Source organism: Blastocystis hominis (assembly GCF_000151665.1).
Source record: "Blastocystis hominis, Singapore isolate B (sub-type 7) whole genome shotgun sequence assembly, scaffold_7".
Taxonomy (NCBI): domain Eukaryota; class Bigyra; order Opalinata; family Blastocystidae; genus Blastocystis; species Blastocystis hominis.
Genome location: NW_013171866.1, coordinates 185,303 through 203,916, shown reverse-complemented (window position 1 = coordinate 203,916; position 18,614 = coordinate 185,303). Strand labels below are relative to the sequence as shown.

At 50.3% G+C, this 18,614-nt stretch overlaps 8 protein-coding genes; 5 read left to right on the top strand and 3 right to left on the bottom strand.

Annotated features, from left to right (window-relative positions):
- Positions 1-712: 712 nt before the first annotated feature.
- On the top strand, positions 713-1,503 carry GSBLH_T00006824001 (uncharacterized protein; the record flags this gene model as incomplete). The annotated part of the gene is made up of 3 exons (XM_013043408.1): positions 713-742; positions 774-1,067; positions 1,096-1,503. 3 exons carry the CDS (start codon positions 713-715, stop codon positions 1,501-1,503), a joined length of 732 nt encoding a protein of 243 aa, XP_012898862.1.
- A 997-nt stretch (positions 1,504-2,500) lies between these two features.
- Positions 2,501-3,722, bottom strand: GSBLH_T00004498001 (uncharacterized protein; the record flags this gene model as incomplete). Its single annotated transcript, XM_013043407.1, has 4 exons — positions 2,501-2,631; positions 2,664-2,811; positions 2,835-2,939; positions 2,970-3,722. 4 exons carry the CDS (start codon positions 3,720-3,722, stop codon positions 2,501-2,503), a joined length of 1,137 nt encoding a protein of 378 aa, XP_012898861.1.
- Positions 3,723-4,424: 702 nt separating this feature from the next.
- Positions 4,425-5,837, bottom strand: GSBLH_T00004497001 (uncharacterized protein; the record flags this gene model as incomplete). Its single annotated transcript, XM_013043406.1, has 9 exons — positions 4,425-4,622; positions 4,652-4,910; positions 4,939-5,024; positions 5,060-5,113; positions 5,144-5,263; positions 5,292-5,406; positions 5,442-5,625; positions 5,656-5,739; positions 5,774-5,837. 9 exons carry the CDS (start codon positions 5,835-5,837, stop codon positions 4,425-4,427), a joined length of 1,164 nt encoding a protein of 387 aa, XP_012898860.1.
- Positions 5,838-6,274: 437 nt separating this feature from the next.
- Positions 6,275-8,274, top strand: GSBLH_T00004496001 (uncharacterized protein; the record flags this gene model as incomplete). The annotated part of the gene is made up of 8 exons (XM_013043405.1): positions 6,275-6,348; positions 6,379-6,486; positions 6,519-6,636; positions 6,669-7,117; positions 7,148-7,484; positions 7,515-7,776; positions 7,807-7,862; positions 7,891-8,274. 8 exons carry the CDS (start codon positions 6,275-6,277, stop codon positions 8,272-8,274), a joined length of 1,788 nt encoding a protein of 595 aa, XP_012898859.1.
- A 136-nt stretch (positions 8,275-8,410) lies between these two features.
- Positions 8,411-11,009, top strand: GSBLH_T00004495001 (uncharacterized protein; the record flags this gene model as incomplete). Its single annotated transcript, XM_013043404.1, has 11 exons — positions 8,411-8,532; positions 8,565-8,666; positions 8,697-9,120; positions 9,150-9,245; positions 9,277-9,724; positions 9,753-9,895; positions 9,930-10,217; positions 10,247-10,441; positions 10,477-10,762; positions 10,792-10,875; positions 10,906-11,009. The coding sequence occupies 11 exons, from the start codon at positions 8,411-8,413 to the stop codon at positions 11,007-11,009; spliced, it is 2,292 nt and encodes a 763-aa protein (XP_012898858.1).
- A 358-nt stretch (positions 11,010-11,367) lies between these two features.
- Positions 11,368-14,845, top strand: GSBLH_T00004494001 (uncharacterized protein; the record flags this gene model as incomplete). XM_013043403.1 has 8 exons in its annotated part: positions 11,368-11,484; positions 11,516-11,824; positions 11,857-12,018; positions 12,056-12,475; positions 12,506-12,646; positions 12,680-14,354; positions 14,387-14,640; positions 14,681-14,845. 8 exons carry the CDS (start codon positions 11,368-11,370, stop codon positions 14,771-14,773), a joined length of 3,171 nt encoding a protein of 1,056 aa, XP_012898857.1. The 3' UTR covers positions 14,774-14,845.
- A 40-nt stretch (positions 14,846-14,885) lies between these two features.
- On the bottom strand, positions 14,886-17,046 carry GSBLH_T00004493001 (uncharacterized protein; the record flags this gene model as incomplete). XM_013043402.1 has 4 exons in its annotated part: positions 14,886-16,180; positions 16,209-16,305; positions 16,336-16,531; positions 16,566-17,046. 4 exons carry the CDS (start codon positions 17,044-17,046, stop codon positions 15,563-15,565), a joined length of 1,392 nt encoding a protein of 463 aa, XP_012898856.1. The 3' UTR covers positions 14,886-15,562.
- Positions 17,047-17,848: 802 nt separating this feature from the next.
- Positions 17,849-18,580, top strand: GSBLH_T00006823001 (uncharacterized protein; the record flags this gene model as incomplete). The annotated part of the gene is made up of 4 exons (XM_013043401.1): positions 17,849-18,256; positions 18,286-18,434; positions 18,465-18,503; positions 18,547-18,580. The coding sequence occupies 4 exons, from the start codon at positions 17,849-17,851 to the stop codon at positions 18,578-18,580; spliced, it is 630 nt and encodes a 209-aa protein (XP_012898855.1).
- Positions 18,581-18,614: the final 34 nt, after the last annotated feature.

The following is an 18,614-nucleotide window of genomic DNA, read 5'->3' as shown; positions in this document are numbered from 1 at the left end:
ACTCTACAAATAAGAAAAACCAATCGTGGAAGAATCCTCCATATTTTTGGAATTGTTGATTGCGACACTATTTTTGGATCATTCCAAGACAATTATCATATTTGTTATTTAATATGTAAAAATTTTATATATTGAACAAGATTATGATGGTTCTGAGTAGTATGGCTCGTTTTCTTGATAATCTGTATTAGCTCTTGGATCTGTCACTTTTAAACATAATTATAAATGTTTCTCGTTGTAAGGAATCGATAGAGACATCTTTATGCTTTGACTTAAGTTTTGATAGTTAGTTCAATGACTGCGAATAATTAATGGAATTCGTTCATTGTTACAAATTTTCACAATTCTATTTTATTATCATAGATTCCTATTTCACTATGCAACAAATAATATGTTTCTATATCATTTCGATGAATTCCTATTTTATAAATCCAAATATCTATACAAAATGTGTTGAAAGCATAGGCGAGTCGATTAGGCTGAGAAAACCTATTCGAAGAGTTGACCATCTCATCTTAATTGAAATCCAACAATTGATTGACTTGAATTCGCACTCTCATCAAACGTAAAACCTCTTAACATACAGTTTTTTGTCCTTAATTCTATGAGGAGGCAAGGTTTTGCTCAAAGAAAGAAGAGAAGGAGAACCAGGAGACTAATAGCTCGTTGTGTGTTTTTGACTGTGTTCCTAGTGATTGTGGTCAATCTATATATGCTTTATCGATTCCTGTCAAATACAAGTGTAATTCTTGAAAATTCCAAATAGTTTGTAGTTTGCTCTGAATGCCTCTATAAAAAGGAAGGATCCTGTCGTAGAAGGTAGAGAGGTGAGAGAAATAAGCGATGTGCACCTGGAGATGCCTCGTCATGGACTTCGCTCCTCGCAACTCACTCCAAGTCCTGATTTGTTACCTTTGTTGGAAAAAGTCGCAATCAAGAAAAACGTGATTATATCAGTTTTCGATTTTGCGTTCTTGCCACAGTTTTACAGTTTTTATCACAGCAGTCTTCTTCCATTGCATATTACCAACTTTATCGCATTTGCAATGGACAAACGAACCTACAAAGTAGATGTATCTCTGTCTTTCGAACTAGACATTACAAGATTGGGGGATTCCATCCGTCCTCCTTGAATTGGATATTTCCATCAGTACTTCTAGTTCCTCTGACTACGGTTCCTATGCTTTTGCAACGAAAGCGAACATGAAAACGCTCGCTGTGCTTCACGTTCTCCAGTGCAACTATAATCCGCTCCTCAGCGATGTGGACGTCGTTTATTTTAAGAATCCGTTCGAATATCTGGGCACCGGCAATTGGGACATTCAAATCCAGCGTGAAGAAAGCGCAGATACAGCTCGCGAGCGAAACAGCGGCTTCATGTTTCTGCACTTTGCTTTGTTTATTGTAGTTACGTCGCGAACACGCCGCGATCCAATTCGCTCTTTAATCAAGCATGGAAAAACCACCTCGAAAATCGAAGTATGCGGCATCAAGTGGCTCTGAGTCTGGCGATCGATACAATGCTTCACTCGAACTTGCGAATGCTGCTTCTGCCTCTCCACCAATTCTCTCCAGGTTGGTATTTCTTTGAAGAAACGCATCATATTTTGGCTTCAGATCTTCCTTGTAAGGATTGGAATTCGATTTGAATTAGGCGATACGTGCGTCATGTTCCATAATAATTGGATCATGACATCGGAAGCGAAGGTGTATCGCATCAAAGAACTCGGTCTCTACTACACGGATAGCGATTATTACTCCAATCCAGATCGCTATTTCCTCTCTTACGACGCGCTTCCCGCCTCTGCTTCCCTTGGTAGACGATTCAACACAGTGAATTGATTTGTTATAGAAGAAGAGCAGCAAGCTTTGGAAACGGCTTTGTTAACAGCGATCGTTCTTCATCGAATTCTGATTCTCCCCGCGTTTGCGTGCCATGCAAACCACTCTTCGTTCGAGCAGTTCACGCAGCTTTATTCCCATCCGCGCCAGCAATGCACGTTCAATACTTATTGGTGTGTACGTGAGTTCGAGAAGCAGTTTGGCGAGTATTATCGCGAGCACATATCCCCAATTTGAATTGAATGAATGAATGAATGAATGAGTTGAATTGAATTGAATTGAATGCATTGAATTGAATTGAATCGAATGAATTGAATCAATCAATGACTACCCGGTTTCATCCTTTACTTCACTCATTCCCCACCAATCCCCAAGTTCCTTCCAAACTTCGCAGCGAACTCGCCCATCCAACGCGGATTTCATTCGATTCTTCATCTGATAATGCTGTTGAATTGCGCGGGTCCACGCAACTGAATCCAAAGCGTGTCCAGTTTCTGTTTAAACGCTTTTCGAAGGATCGGCTTCTCCATTTTCCCTCTTTTCCTTTCACTGTGAAGATTCCCGAATGGGCGACTGCTCTTGAAGAAGGAATTCGACTCGCCCATTATCGTCAATTAGAATGTCAACGCTAAAACTCTTCCTTCCTTTCTTTCTGTTTTCAACAAACACGCCACACACCAGTTTGATCTGGAGGAATGCTAGGCTCATCTACGGAGGGCATCAAACCCAAATTCATCGGCTGCAACGGATTCATCATCGAATAATTGATCGACAGCGGATTATTGAAATCTGCGCGCTTCACTCCTCTCCTCCATTCTCACTATTCACAGCCGGAGCGCTTACGGACGTCGCTGCAATCGACTCAAACGTCGGCGGCGGCGGCATTTCGATCCACAACGATCCTCGCTGCGCGCTCTCCAGCACGCGATTCAAAAACACGACGCCTTCCACGCCTCTCAACACGCTCGGCTATCTCCTAACCTCCTCCAAACCAACCAAACGTAATCCGCAGGAATCGACCGCATCATCTTGCTCGCCGAGAGATCGATCGCGTTGAAAATCGCGTCGTACATGTTCGCCATCGCTTCAACGAATCCCTACGCTTCGATTTCGCTTCCCTGCCCCACCTCCGCGTGTCCGCGAGGCAATCGATTGTATCGCCCGCGCAGATGGTCCATCACCGGCGGCGAATCCGGCGTCAGCACCTGTTTGTTCATGTGGATCCGCTGATAAATGAGCTGATTGGGCGAATCGAGGTCCCAATGAATCGCGCCGGTCGTTCCGTCGACTTCGATCGAGAGAAAATTGTCGTGGAGCAGCGACGTTTTCGAAGCGTGGATGTCGCAAAACACGCCTTCCTTCATCTGCAGCAATGCACATCCGTTGTCATCGGTTGCTCGATTCGTGTACGTGCGGGAAAGACACCCAGAAACGCGCGTGGGGGTCAATTGCGTGACAAACGCGATTAATTGATAGGTTTGCACCCCCAAGTCCGAGAAGCAGTACGAGATCCCACCTTGCGAGCTCACGAAGCGCCACGAACTCGCGTCTTTCTCGAGAATTCCGGCGTTTTGGAGGTAGGAAGCACGGATGGAGATCACTTCGCCGATGGCATTGTTGGCGATGAGATCGCGGGCATAGCGGACCATGCCGTAGTAACAGTAAGGATGAGAGATTGCGCAAATGAGGTTTTTTTCGATGGCGACATGAGCCAATTTGAACGCTTCTTCTTCTGAAAAACAGAGAGGCGTTTCGCAGATCACGTGAAAACCGTTCTCTAAAGCGGTTAATACGATGGAATAGTGCGATCCGGTGGGAGACGCGACGATGATGGCGTTTACACGCTCTGAATCAGGGATATTCGTCTCTCGCTGGATCATTTCTTCAAACCTTGTGCTTTTATCATGTGTAGATAATAGCTACGATTTGTAAACTCGGGAGCGTTGAATTCCATACTGCGCTCCGGCTGCTTTGGCTTTGATGGGATCAGAGGAGAAACAGCCTGCAACCAAACGAGCTCTGCGAGTTTGTGTCACTACTGTAAATGAAAATATTGAGCGAAACAAGCTGAAATGTGAAGTGGCCCCATAACAGAACCATTTCCACCACCTACGATCCCCATGCGATACACGATCCGAGGAAGGGACTAGCAATCACAGAACAACGAAAGAAGTACTTCTGGGAGATTTTGATTCGATGAACCAGAATATTCCATGGATTTTTGTGTGTCGTAATGGGTGGATGTGAGATCAATCGGTCTTGCAGTTCCTTTGAACAGAGCCTACGATGTTCATTTTCACAACGAAACCAACCTCTTTATACTGCGGACAGTCGCGGAGATGCTCCTTCATTCTATTTGCATGTGCAGTGAATTCGTGCCCACAATGGATACACCGCACCCTACGTGCCTTAAATGAACCGTCCTTGTCACTCTCCTCGAATTCATTCCAAACATCTGCTCGCTTTCTCCCCATCGAGATAATTCGTAAAAACAACTATACTCCATGTACATATCATTATCAAGGGGAGCCGTACAGTGATTTGATTCTTATCAAACAAACGATAACCAAATATTCTACTAATTATTCTTCTTTTCGCTCTCTTCCTGTCTTTCGTCTATCAAATAACCTCCCACCAACAATGCAACAGGAAATATCACACTTCCTCATCCACAAACAAAGCAGAAGCACCCAGTGTGCTACCTGAAGAAGCAGTGACGACGCCGGAGTTGAAGGATACACGTTATACGCGACTTCGATCGATAACAACAGCATCGGTTTCTACAGTGAACGTCCCTCTCTGTTCCAACCAAAAGATCCGGAATCTCCGTACGCCACAGCAGATACGGCAATGTGGCGGCGTACCAGCAGTAGTACTGGTAATGCAACGATCTTGAGCAAACCACTCCAATGAAATTGCTAATGAAAAGAGTCGTTAGAATATGTTCGGTCGTCAGCTTCACAGCGTCCGTGCGAATACAGAACCAGTCAAAGGCGCGCACGAGCAAGTTTCGAGGCTTCGGAGCGAAGGGATCGCTCTGAACGACTCTCCAAATCCCGCCCATCGGCCTACTCACCAATCCCGAGCATCATCTACTGCGTCCATCGGAAGAAGATAAAGCAGAGAAGGAGAGAAAGCTGGAGAAGAAGCAAAAGCGCGCCAAATTTGGGCAACACGAAAATCTAAAACCGTCATTATTTTTATTTTCGTGTCGCACCTCGTAGGGTAGAAATTTGAAGTTTACAGTCCACTTGTAGGTAAACGTGCGGCTCTACAGCTGAGAAGGCTGAGGCGGAGCCACGAATTCGAAAGCACGAGAGAAGTATCCCATGGGATTGGTAACGATGAAGGGAGCACCCACAACGATCTGGACGATGGCACAGAGCAGCAGAAGCAGAATGGCGCGCGTAACACCGACGGACTAAATGGGAGGGAAAAGGGGGAGCGACTTCAAAGAGAAGAAGCAGAACCGCGGGGAAGAAGAGAAGCACGTTCATTTTGATGGAGAGCGAAATGGAGAGGAGAAGCATGCCCCAGAACCATTGTTGATAGGTAAAGAGCAGACTATGGAGAAATCAAGAAGGAGGGGAGCATGGCACATTGAGAGATACACGGGGAGCATCAGAACGGATTCGTTAAACAGACGCAGATAGTAGATGCTCTTGAGACGTTTGGAGAGCGCCAGGAACAGCATCGCCCACTGTGGCACCACCTTGGATCGGTGATAGAGAATCATAACGACGGCCTCCGTTGCAAGATAGAGACCCAAGAAAATGTACTGAGCTAGGATCACAATGCATCGAAACTAGATACCGAGTCGAATGTTGACTCCTCCGTCGGTTAGATAATAGAGAAGCGAATAGACATACACAAAACCCGCAGGATACACGAGCGGACCTAATTCACAATCGATTCCACATCAAATAGATACCCGTTTCGCCTCGCAGTTGTGTGTAATCCAGCGTTTTCGTGATCGCGCCCCCCACTTCATCCATGTACGCTTTCCAATCGATTTCGGTGTCTATCTCATTATTCTCCGATCGAAAGAGACATACACGGCACAAATCGGATAAACAAGCACCCCAAGACACATTCTCCGAGAAGCATCATCCAAAAGAAGTGCCAAAAGTACTGACGATTTGTCAATACATTTTGAATGTAACGAATTGGATTCATCGCTTTTTCTGAGCAGTTTTCAATTCCCGCGATTTTTTAACTGTCACTTGTCCAGAAAAGAATTCTGTATTTGACGTATTGAAACGGAAAAATGGAAACAGAGAAGACCATGTTGTCTAACTGGATTCAACCTGAAATCATTAAGAATGAGAAGGGAGAGGAGTTGAATCGCACTCCCATCATGGTGACGAATAGCTTGACCCGTACAAAGGTGAATCAGAGTAAAAGGAGTGAGAAATAGGTTCCCTTCATCACGATGATTCCTCGCAAAGTATTGTGGTACAGCTGTGGTCCTACTGTGTATGATGTCGCTCACATGGGCCATGCTAGGTAGAGAAACGTGGTTTCTGTGAAGTGCAGAACCTATCTGAGTCAGGACATTATCATGCGTATTCTCCGCGATTACTTTAACTACGACGTGCAGTTTGTGATGAACATTACGGACATCGATGACAAGATCATCAAGAGGTATATGGAATCGGTGTCAATTGACACGAAAGATCGACTGAAGCTGGAATTCCGTTCACCGAGCTCGCCCGAAAGTACGAGAACGAGTTTATGGAGGACATGAAAACGCTGGGTTGCCGCACTGCGAACGTGATCACCCGCGTCTCCGAAGTACATTTTTCCCATTTCTGTCTCCCTCCCAGTACGTGGACGAAATCATCGAGATGATTCAGGGTATCATCAACAACGGCTACGCCTACGAAGCGAACGGGAGTGTCTACTTCGACACGACGTCCTTCCAGAAGAACCACGTGTACGGAAAGCTGAGTACTGCCCATGCTGTCCTTTCTCTCTCTCTAGTTCCGGAGATGGTTGGCAACGTCAACACGGAAGAAGAGCAAGACTTCGCGTCGGAGAAGCGCCACCCGAACGACTTCGCGCTGTGGAAGGCGAGCAAGCCCGGCGAGCCGATGTGGAATTCTCCGTGGGGCGCCGGACGTCCGGGATGGCACATCGAGTGCTCCGCGATGTCGTTCAGCATTTTCAAGACGATCAGCGACGGGCGGATCGACGTGCACTCGGGCGGCGTGGACCTGCGTCTGCCGCACCACACGAACGAAATGGCGCAGAGCGAGGCGTACATGGAGTGCTCGTAGCGCCGAACCGTGGAACTGAGGGGTAGGCAGTCGGTGAACTACTTCCTGCACACGGGCCACCTGAACATCGACGGTCTGAAGATGTCGAAGTCGCTGAAGAACTTCATCACGATCCGCCAGACGCTGCAGCAGTTCACGCCGAGCCAGATCCGCATCTACTTCCTCCTGCACAAGTGGAACACCACCATGAACTACTCCGACGGCGCCATGGAGGAGGCTCGCGCCAAGGAGAAGCTCTTCGCCGAGTTCTTCCACAACGTCAAGGCCACGCTGCGCCAGCTCACCGCCGACCAGCCGCAGCGCTGGGACGACGCCGAGGTCCAGCTCAACGCGCAGCTCGACGCCGCCCGCACCTCCGTCCACGTCTCTCCTCCTCGCTTTTTTTATTTCTAGACCTGTCTGTGCGACGACTTCGACACGGCCGGCGCGATGGAGGCGTTGGAAGGCCTCGTCCGCGCCGTGTACCGCTATCTCGAGACCGCCAAGCACATCGTCGCTCCGCTCGTTCTCTCCTGCGCCGGCTTCGTCAGCCAGATGTTCCGCGTCTTCGGACTCATCGAGCCCGAGCCCAAGATCGGGTTTGCCGCGGGGGAGGAGGCCGCGGACCGCGAGGCCGTGCTGAGCCCCGTCGTGGAAATCCTGTCCAAATTCCGCAGTGAAGGTAGCGATGAGGGCGCGTGATGAGCGGTAGTGAAGAAGAATCGGGCCGATCCGGCCGCTCTGCTGAAGCTCTGCGACGAAGTGGGGAAACGGGGAACCTTCCACGTAGATCCGCGATGATATTCTGCCGTTCGTGGGGATCCGGTTGGAGGACACGGCGAACGGGACGATCTGGAAGCTGGAGGCGAAGGAGACGCTGATCGCGGAGCGAGAGAAGAAGCTGCAGCTGCAGAAGGAGAAGGAATTGGAGAAGAAGCGAAAGGAGGAAGAGCGAATGAAGAAGGAAAAAGAGAAGGAGGAGAAGGCCAAGATCGACCCCAAAACGATGTTCTTGGGCATGACGGAGCTGTATTCGCAGTTCGACGAGCGCGGAATTCCCACGCACGATGCGAAGGGAGAGCCGATCACCAAGAGCGGACTCAAGAAGATCATGAAGCTCTACCAGGCGCAGGAAAAGCTCCATAATGCTTGGCTGGAGAAGAATCAGCAGTAAGGATGGAATGATGTGCGAGAATGGGACTGATTCGAAGGGGAGAAGCAATAAGGGTGAATCCAATGTTTGTTGAAAAGAGTCGTTTTCCCGCGGTTTCATCACGAGTTTTTCATTTGAGCAAAAACTGCTCTGAGCTATGAACAACAGCATAACAAATATCGCAGAGGCCGATGAACGCGACGGAATCCGATTCACGTTCAATACGTGGCCTGGAACACGCATGGAGGCAACAAAGTGTGTTATTCCTATGGCTTGCTTGTATTGCGTCGGAAATCGGCGCTGATGCATAGATATTCTCCTCTGAAGACGATTTACGGAATGCCGCCCGCTCTTCCTTATCAGCCGGTTCGTTGCAGACAGCCGAATTGCGGTGCGTATCTGAATCCTTACTGGTAATCGCAGCGAAGCGAAATCACGTTTAGCCAGATTGACTTCCGTGCGAAGCTTTGGACCTGCCCGTTCTGCGGACAGCGAAACCACTTCCCTCCCGAGTATGCCCAGGGAATAAACGAGACCTCTCTCCCCTACGAAGTCATGCCTTCGTACACAACAGTGGAGTACGAGATACAGGGCCGCCAGAGCATTCCCCCCGTGTTCCTGATCGTAATCGACACCACGGTGGACGCGAAGGAGTTGAACAGTCTGAAGGACGCATTGCAGCAGAACCTTGCGTATCTCCCCGACAACGCGCTGGTCGGCGTCATCTCCTTCGGCACCCACGTTGAGGTGCACGAGCTGACACAGACGGAGATCTCCCGCTCCTACGTGTTCAACGGCACGAAGGAATACCCCACTTCGAAAGTCGCGGATATGCTGGGTCTTCGCGGCTCCGTCGCTCAGTCCCAAGTCGAGTTTCCCCGTTTCCCCAATCCTAGATCGGTGCCGCCACCTCCGCCTCGCGGTTCATCATGCCCTACGGCGACTGCTCTTCGGTGATCGACACGCTTCTCAGCGAGTTAGAGAAGGACCCTGTCCGCTTTCCCTTCCTTTCTCATCGCGTAGTGGCCCGTGGGCGCGCAGCACCGCGCGGAGCGCAGCACTGGCTGTGCTCTGTCCGTGGCGTCGTCGCTGCTGGAGATCGCGTGTCCGCAATCGCCGGCGCACGTGATGCTCTTCGTGGGCGGTCCGTGCACGTCGGGTCCCGGGTGCATCGTGGGGACCAGTCTGGAAGAAACCATCCGCGCTAACGTGGATATCGAGCACGACAAGGCGCCCTACCTCAAGGAGGCGCAGAAGTTCTACGAACGCGTCGCGGAGCGATGCCGCAAGAACCACCAGACCGTGGATCTGTTCGCGTGCTGTCTCGACCAGGTCGGACTCCTCGAAATGCGGTCCTGCATCGAAACCACCGGCGGACTGTGCCTGCTCGGCGACTTCTTCAGCCAGTCCGTGTTCGGCAGCTCGCTCAGCCATGTGTTCCAGGTGTATCCGGACGAGTACCGCGAGGGCGGTGGGCGTTTTGTGGGGAGAATGAGGAGCAGACGCGGGGTCGCTGATGATGGGATTCGGCGCGACGATCGAGCTGCAGACGACGAAGGAGTTCAAGGTGAGCGGGTGCATCGGTCCGTGCATGTCGCTGAAGAAGGCGGGTCCCTGCGTGGGCGAGCTGGAGATCGGCGAGGTACCATAGCGGTTAGCGCGTTAGTGAACGATAGAGCGGCACGAACTCGTGGTATCTGGGTTGCATCGACCCCACTACGACGCTGGCGTTCTACTTCGAAGTGTGCAACAGCGAGGAGTCGTCCATCCAGAATCGCCGTCGCTGCCTGCAGCTGGTGACCACCTACACGCACCCCAATGGCCGGCTGCGCCGCCGCGTGACCACCGTCAGCGGAGGCTGGCACATGGACTTCGCGCACATGCAGCCCGTGGCCGCGTCGTTCGACCAGGAGTGCGCCGCAGTAATCATCGCGCGTCTGGCCACGCAGCGCTTGCTGGAGGAGGTAGGAGCGGGGAGAGGCGTGAAACGAAGCCCGTGTCGGACGTTCTGCGCTGGATCGACCGCTCGTTGATTCGGCTCTGCTCGAAATTCGCGGACTACCGCCCCGACGACCCCAACTCCTTCCGTCTCTCCCCCGAATTCGCGATCTTCCCGCAGTTCATGTTCCATCTTCGTCGCAGCCAGTTCATGCAGCACATCAACTACTCTCCCGATGAGTCCTGCTACGTACCTTCTCTCTCTCCCTTCCCTCTCACGCGCAGCACCGCATGATGCTCTGTCGCCAGCCCACCAGCAACTGTCTGGTCATGATCCAGCCCGCCCTCATCTCCTACTCCTTCAACGCGCCGCCGCAGGCCGTGCTGCTCGACGCCACCTCCGTGCGTCCCGACGTTCTCCTCCTTCTCGACACCTTCTTCACGCTCGTCGTCTTCCACGGAGCCACCATCGTCGCCTGGCGCGACGCCGGCTACCAGAACCAGCCCGAGCACGCGAACTTCAAGCAGCTGCTGGAAATGCCGCAGGAGGACGCGCAGAACATCATGGAGGGTGGGCGTTTCGGCGAAGATTGACCGTAGACCGGTTCCCCGTGCCGCGATTCATTCTCTGCGACGAAGGAAAGAGTCAGGCGCGGTTCTTGATGGCCAAGGTGAATCCGTCGGGTGGGAAAAGAGGCGGCGCGTGATGTGTAGTGACGCAGAATTCGTTCGATACGACATGTGCTCCGGTGTTGACCGATGACGTGTCTCTGAAGGTGTTCATGGAGCATCTGATGAAGTTGGCGGTGCAGAGTTAGTGAAAAGGGGGTCGGTGTGTGATTGGGTGAATGGATGATGGAGTTTGTTTGTTTGTTTTAGACTTTTTCTGGAATTCCATTCTTTGGAAGGTTTTTGGACTTTTGTGGGCGCCTTAGAAAATGAGTTTCCATACCTGTTTTCCAAGGGTCAATGAGGGTATAGACTGTCGGTACAGAGATTAGCGATAGAATACAAGTCGCCCCCTGATTTTCCCGATAAGGAAGATAAATGGCAACTAATTCCTGAGTTCATGAGAGTAGAGAATCGAGAGCGCAATTAACCTACTAGAACCGAGGTCTTGTGAAACAACAGATTGACTCGTTCAATTACTTTTTGAATTCCGGCATTCGAAAGATCATGGAGGCGAACAAGGAAATCCGCAGCGATGTGAACCACAAATTCTTTGTTCGCTATGAGAAGATAGAAGTAGGCGAGCCTATGGTTCTCGAAGATTCCAGCATCATAAATAACAAAGTCCATGTAGAAGAGCCTTGCTGATCGGTAGATCACCCCAATGGAGTGTCGTAAGCGTAGTCTTACCTACTCAGCTCCCATTTTCGCGGACATCATCTATACTCTGGGAGATAAGATTATTCGCAAGAAGGTGAGGATCGGTCAGATCCCCATTATGCTCCATTCGTGCAAGTGTGTTCTCCGCAACAAAAGCCCCGCCGAGCTCGCAGCAATGCAGGAGTGTCTCTACGATCCTGGCGGTTACTTCATCGTAAAGGGCAATGAGAAGGTGCTTCTTTCTGGCGAGCAAATGAGCAAAAACCGAGTTCTCTGCGATATCAACGACGATGGAACGATCGTTGTACGTGTTTTTCTTGCAGCATTGAAGGGTAGGTGAACGTAACCAGCTCCACAGCCGAAAGAAAGAGTCGATGCTACGTGTTGGAGAAAAAGGGGAAGCTGTATCTCAAGCACAATGTATTCACAAAGGACATTCCTATCTGCATCGCATTCCGCTGCATGGGCATCGAAAGCGATCAAGAGATCATGGCATTGGTACTCTCTTTTATATTACTCGCTTGCTAACATCCAGATCGGAAACGAGCCGAAATACCGCACGTACTTCAACCAGAGCATCGAAGAAGCCCACGAGCTCGGCATCTTCACCCAGCAGCAAGCTTTGAAATGGGTGGGATCTCTCGTGAGCATGCGAAAAGGCCGATGGAGCCGGAAGCGATCCGCGGAAGAGGAAGGCCGCGAAGTCTTCAACACGACGATTCTGTGCCACGTGCCGGTGGTTCGCTATGATTTCTGGCCGAAATGCGTGTATTTGGCGTATATGACGCGCGAATGTCTTCAGTGCATTTTCGATCATTCGCTGCTGAGCGACAAGGATTACTACGGAAACAAGCGAATCGAGACGGCGGGCGATTTGATGTCGCTGCTCTTCGAGGATCTGTTTAAGATGTACAACGCGAAAGTGAAGGAGTTCGTGAACAAATCGCTCCAGAAAGTATAGCAGAGAGCGCGAATGAACGCATAGACGACGCGTGTGAACGCGTTCGATGTGGTCCCCGTCATGCAGCAGTTCCACGACATCATCACCAACGGCTGCGTCAACGCCATCAAATCCGGAAACTGGGTTCTCAAGCGATTCCACATCGATCGCAAAGGCGTCGCCGAGGTTTTCTTCCCCTCTTTCTCTCTGACGGTCTAGCCGGTCACGCGCTTGTCGTACATCGCAGCCATCGGACACATGACGCGAATCCGATCGCACGTCGAAAAGGCGCAGAAGATCAGCGGGCCGCGCGCACTGCAGCCCTCGCAGTTCGGCATGGTGTGTCCCAGCGACACGCCGGAAGGCGAGCAGTGCGGTCTGGTCAAAAGTCTCACCATTCTCGCCTACATCACCATCGACCAGGACGAAAAAGCGCTGCGCCAGGTCGCCTACGATCTCGGCGTTCTCGACGTCGGGCTCTTCGGCGCGGAGGAGCTCTACGCGCGTCCTGCGAGTCTCGTCTTCCTCAACGGAGGGCTGCTCGGCGTGCATTCGCAGCCGCAGGCGCTGGTGCGGGGCGTGCGGCAGCTGCGTCGCCGCGGATTGCTCGGCGCGTTCGTGAGCGTGTATTACGACCGAATTCGCCGCTGTGTGCACTTGTCGTGCGATGGAGGCCGCATTTGCAGGCCGCTGCTGGTTCTCAACCGGGAAACGGGACGCCCGTTCCTGACCAAAGCGCACACAGACGGGATTCGACGCGGCACGATCACGATCCAGGAGCTGGTGCGCGCGGGCGTGATCGAATACATCGACGTGAACGAGGAGAACTCGTGTTTGATCGCGGTGACGGACAAAGACATCACGCCAGCGCACACACACATGGAGATCGATCCCGTGTCGATTCTCGGGATCGTGGCCTCGCTGATTCCGTACCCCGATCACAACCAATCGCCTCGAAACACGTATCAGTGCGCTATGGGCAAGCAGGCGATCGGCACCGTCGCGTGCAACCAGCAGCAACGCGTCGACGTGTCGCCTCTGAACGTGATGGTGTACCCCATGATGCCGATGGTTCGCTCGCGCGTGCTGGACCTTCTCCATTTCTCGCAGCTCCCTGCAGGGCAGAACGCCATGGTCGCCGTGATGAGCTATTCCGGATACGATATCGAGGACGCGGTCGTGCTCAATCGCGCGTCGATCGATCGCGGCTATGGCCGCGTGGTGATCAGCAAGAAGCAGGTCTTCTCGCTCAAGAAATACCCCAACGGAAGCAGCGATCTCATCAAAGGTCCGCCGCGCAGAGAGGATCAGAAAAACATCGACGACCACACGTGGAACCGGCTCTTCGAGCCGTACAAAGCGCTAGGCAGCGACGGAATCGTGGAGAGCGGCGTTCCGATCCACCCAGGCGACATCATGGTGAACAAGCACGTGCCGATGGACACGGGAAGCTTCGGAGCGGACCGCGATCAGCTCCGCGCAGCGCCCGTGAAGTACAAAGAAAGCGGCGGCTATGTGGACAAAGTACTGATCACCACGACAGACAACGAGTACTTCGTGATTAAGACGATGGTGCGCGATATGCGACGCCCTGAATTAGGCGATAAGTTCTCCTCGCGCCATGGACAGAAAGGAGTCGTCGGTCTGATCACTGGGCAGGAGAATCTCCCCTTCTCTACCGCGGGAATCTACCCGGACATGATCATGAATCCGCACGGATTCCCGTCGCGAATGACGGTCGGGAAGATGATGGAGTTGCTCGCAGGAAAGGCGGGATTGTGGGACGGCGAGCGGAAATTCGGAACGATTTTTGGAGGCACGGACATCGAGGATTGCGCGGAGGAACTGATTCGTCATGGCTTCAATTACAGCGGGAAGGATTTGTTCTATAGCGGTAGGGGAGGAAGAAGATTGAGTGAGGGATAGGCATTACCGGCGAGCCGCTGCGCGCGTATATCTTCACAGGTCCGGTGTATTATCAGCGATTGAAGCACATGGTGAAGGATAAAGTGTTTGCACGCGCGAAGGGGCCGCGGATGGCGCTGACGCACCAGCCGACGCAGGGACGATCGCGTGACGGCGGTCTGCGTGTGGGAGAAATGGAGCGCGATTGTCTGGTGGCGCATGGAACGTCGATGCTGCTGATCGAGCGATTGCTGCTGTCGAGCGATCCGTTCTTGGCGAGCATTTGCGGGAAGTGCGGGTTGCTGTGCCAGGAAGAGTGGTGCGAATATTGCAAGTCGGGCGAGCATGTGTCGAAGATTCGCATTCCGTATGCGTGTAAATTGCTGTTCCAGGAACTGCAGTCGATGAATGTGGTGCCGCGATTGTCGATCTCGGATGGAGGCTACTTTGACTATGATTTCTGTAGGGGTGTGTCAACTTGGAGTGTTTGTTGGAAACGTGAGGAGAACAAACAGGAGAGAAAGGAAGCTCGAAGTCCTCTTCGTCCGAAAAATCGTCCACCGCATTGAGATCGCTTTGTGTAAACAACTGGGATTGCGAGAGAGAGAGAGATTGCGACTGGGATCTGGATAGAGATTGCGATTGGGATCTTGATAGAGATTGTGACTGGGATCTGGATGAGGATTGTGACTGGGATCTCGATTGGGATTGCGACTGAGATCCTTTGCCTCGCTTCCCCTTCACGACTCGGTGGAAAAGCGAATCGTCGTCCGCGTATTGATTGGCACTTCGATGCACCGTTTTATTGTACATCCGAGTCAACGCGCTTTTCTCCTTCGAGAGACTGCTCCACTCGCCTTTCTGCTGCTCCACAATTCCGCTCATCACCACCACGAAATCATCGCGCGTAATTCCGTACTCGTCCAGCATCTGAATGCATCCGGCGATCTGCAAAATCACACCGACTTAAAAGCATCTCCACATCGTTTTTCTTCAGCAAATTCAGCAACGAGCGGTACAAAACAAACAGAAGATCCATCGAAAGCGCCGTTCTCCCCAGCGAAGCGCTCAGCGACAGCCGGCAATTCAGCTCGGAAAGGAGTCGCTGATTCTTTCGAATAGTTGAAGTCTTTCCCAGGACTTCCGGAAATGCCATGTAGTTGCAATAGCCCATCGATTTCGAGCAGGTTCGAACGGTCAGCATTGCGAAGGAAGGAAGCAACGACCAATTCTAGAGATCAAACAACCAGCCAATTTCCTTGCATTTGTTTTCAGCATCGTGTCTCGCATCATTTCCATATCGCAGACCGAATCTGCAGCGTCTGCTAACTGCTGGAGTTTGTTCCCTTGCGATTGATTGGACAATGCGCTGGACACATAGTTCTGTTGAATCAACAACGGAACCATTTCGTAATCGATGAAAAACAAATCGTATCGATCCTGAATCGACATTCTCGAGTTCGAAAGCATCAGTTTTGAAGCTTCAGAAGCCACCAAACCGATCGATTTGTCCTTTAAAGAGAGCGAGGAAGCGGCGGAATGGATCGGAGAGCGAGACAACGAGACGAGTTGGAGGTGATTGAGGATTTGTCGGAAGTCTCCACCGATCGAAGTGACGAGCGAAAGAATGGAATCATCGCTGATTTGAATTCGCTCGTTGTGGCAAATGAAGCGAACGCGAGGAAGCATCTGCATTGGGAGAGGCTTTTCAAAGCGAAGCGAGTAGCAATAGGAACTCAGAGAACGGACTTTCGCGCTCGCATCGTCATTGCAAATACAAATTATGGGAATCTGCGTGATTTTGATAATTCGGATCTATTTCTGGAATGGCAAAAAAGCCTACTAATTCTTGAATCCCTCCACGATCTCCTGAACTCATTCCATCGACTTCATCCATCAAGATCGCTTTTCGAATTCGCTTTTTCTCAAAAGAGAGAGGTCTACACTCGCAACCAATTCAAAAACAAAACATAATCGAAGTGCTGTCTTTAAGAGTGTCGCGAACGAACGACATGTTTCGTTTGTCGCTTGCGTTGAGTTGGATGAGTTCGTACCCAGCCTGTCGGCAACACACTTCAACGCAAGTCGTTTTTCCAATGCCAGGAGGACCGGAAATCAGCACGGCTCGACTGCTGTCTCTTGATCGTTTCGTGTCGGACGTGGAGGCTACGCCGATGAAGGAAAGAGTGAAAGGAACTACTGCTGGAATGGTTTGTATCCCATTGTAAAAGCCAGTTGTACAAGTTTCGAATGTTGTTTTGATTGCCCACGATGTCTTCGAGAGAACGAGGAGCGTATTTTGTGGTTAGAAGCGACTCATCGACGAGATGAACCTTGGGTGCCCGTTTGGGACGCGTAGTAGTAGTAGTAGTAGTAGTAGAGGGCTTTGATACAGGACGATTGGTCTCTGGATTGGGTAGTTTCTCTGCATTTGTTGAATGTGTTTTTTCTATGATTTGTTCCTTCTTGATTGGCTGTTGTTTTCCATTGAGATGCTCTTCCTTTGCAGGTTGCTGCTCTTTATTCAAGTGCTCTTCCTTTATAGAGGGTAGTTCCGATACGGAATTTGTCAAACACGCTTTCGGACCATTCGATACACTCGTTTCCTTGGATGTACTCTTGTTTTCAACTTCTTTTTCTGATAAACTATTTTTCTTTTTCTTCAATATCAATAATCTCATATCCGCCTACCTCTTCTGTGGATTTCCTTTCACCCACGTCGTCATCACTCGAAACTAGAATCTTCTTTGTTCTCTTCACACTTTGTACCGAGTTGGAAGTACCCTTCTTTCCAATCTTGCTCAATCGCAATTTCTTAGTAGGTAATTCATTATTTGATTCTAATTCAGCAACAGCAGACTTTGGGGTTTCAGATACATCGCCTTTTTTCAAATCGGTAGCATCATCCGTTGTGACAGACGATCGTTTCTGCGCGTTTCCCTTTTTCTACTCAATGATTCAACCAAAGCTTAATGGTACGAAAAAACTGCGAATATCCATCGTTTGCCGAAATAGTGAATAATCCTATTCATTCAATTCCTCATGTTTATCAATCCATTATTCAAACAGTGAGTTGAGAGTAACAATCATTTACACAGGGTTGACTTCCTTGTTGGAATATGTCAAATTCAATCGAACAAGTGCGTCTCACTGCAAATGATGCTACTGTAAGCAAAATGTAGTTGTTTCTGTTTCATTTGAATGAAGGTCCTGTGTTGATCATGGATATTACACAGACAACTATATCCATAATTTTGTTCGCAGAAAGGGAAAGCGTTCTCCCATTATCAACAGAGGTTCGTTTGTTTTTATAAAAATTAGAATCAGGATATTACTCGAGAGTTGCTGCAATCGAAATCATTGTCAAACGTTTTATTGAAGAGTCTCAAGGTCATTGTCAAATAGTTAACTTAGGAGGTGGGTACGATACTCTCTTTTTCCGTCTGCATGTAATAGAAATTGGAAGGAGTGATAGAATAGGACATGAACATCTTGCCGGACCTTTTTGTTGAATTCGATCTTTTAGAAACTTGTAAAACCAAAGCAATGCTCATTCGAACCCAGTCTCAACTGGCATCCGTGGTTTTTGGTGAAGACTCCTCTTTTGATGCCGCTTCTACTTCTCCAGAAATCACGACCTCTCGCTATGTTCTAAAGCCAATGGACCTAACCGACTGCGCCTCGCTGGAAGCCTACTTGCGCGATTCTCCCCTCTCTCGCAATACTCCAACATTATTCTTATCAGAGTGTGTTCTCATCTATATCAATCCCGATCTTGTGAACCCGTCTCTCCAATGTCTCCAAAAAGCATTTCCCAATAGCGTGATGGTGGTCTACGAGCAGATCCGTCCAAACGATCCCTTCGGAGCGATGATGATTCAGAATTTGCATGTAGAGTCTCGCACAATCACACACCGTAGGAACGTGGCTGCGATTTGCTGAGCTTAACGCGCTACCCGGAAATCGAAGACCAGAAACAGCGCTATCTTTCGCTTGGGTACAAGAAAGTGTTCTGCCAAGACATGCAGCATCTCTACACGTATCTCCTTGACCCGAGCGAGATCAAGCGGTGCGTTCTGCTGTGCGAAATGAAGTGTAGTGTGTCTCGACTGGAGCTGTTTGATGAGTTTGAAGAATGGTATCTCATCCAATCGCATTATTGTCTGCTCGTTGCGGCTCAGGGATCTCTCGAAGAGAGCTTCGATCGTCTTGTAAAGCCAAGTCAATCGCTTGTTTTCTCCAACAAACA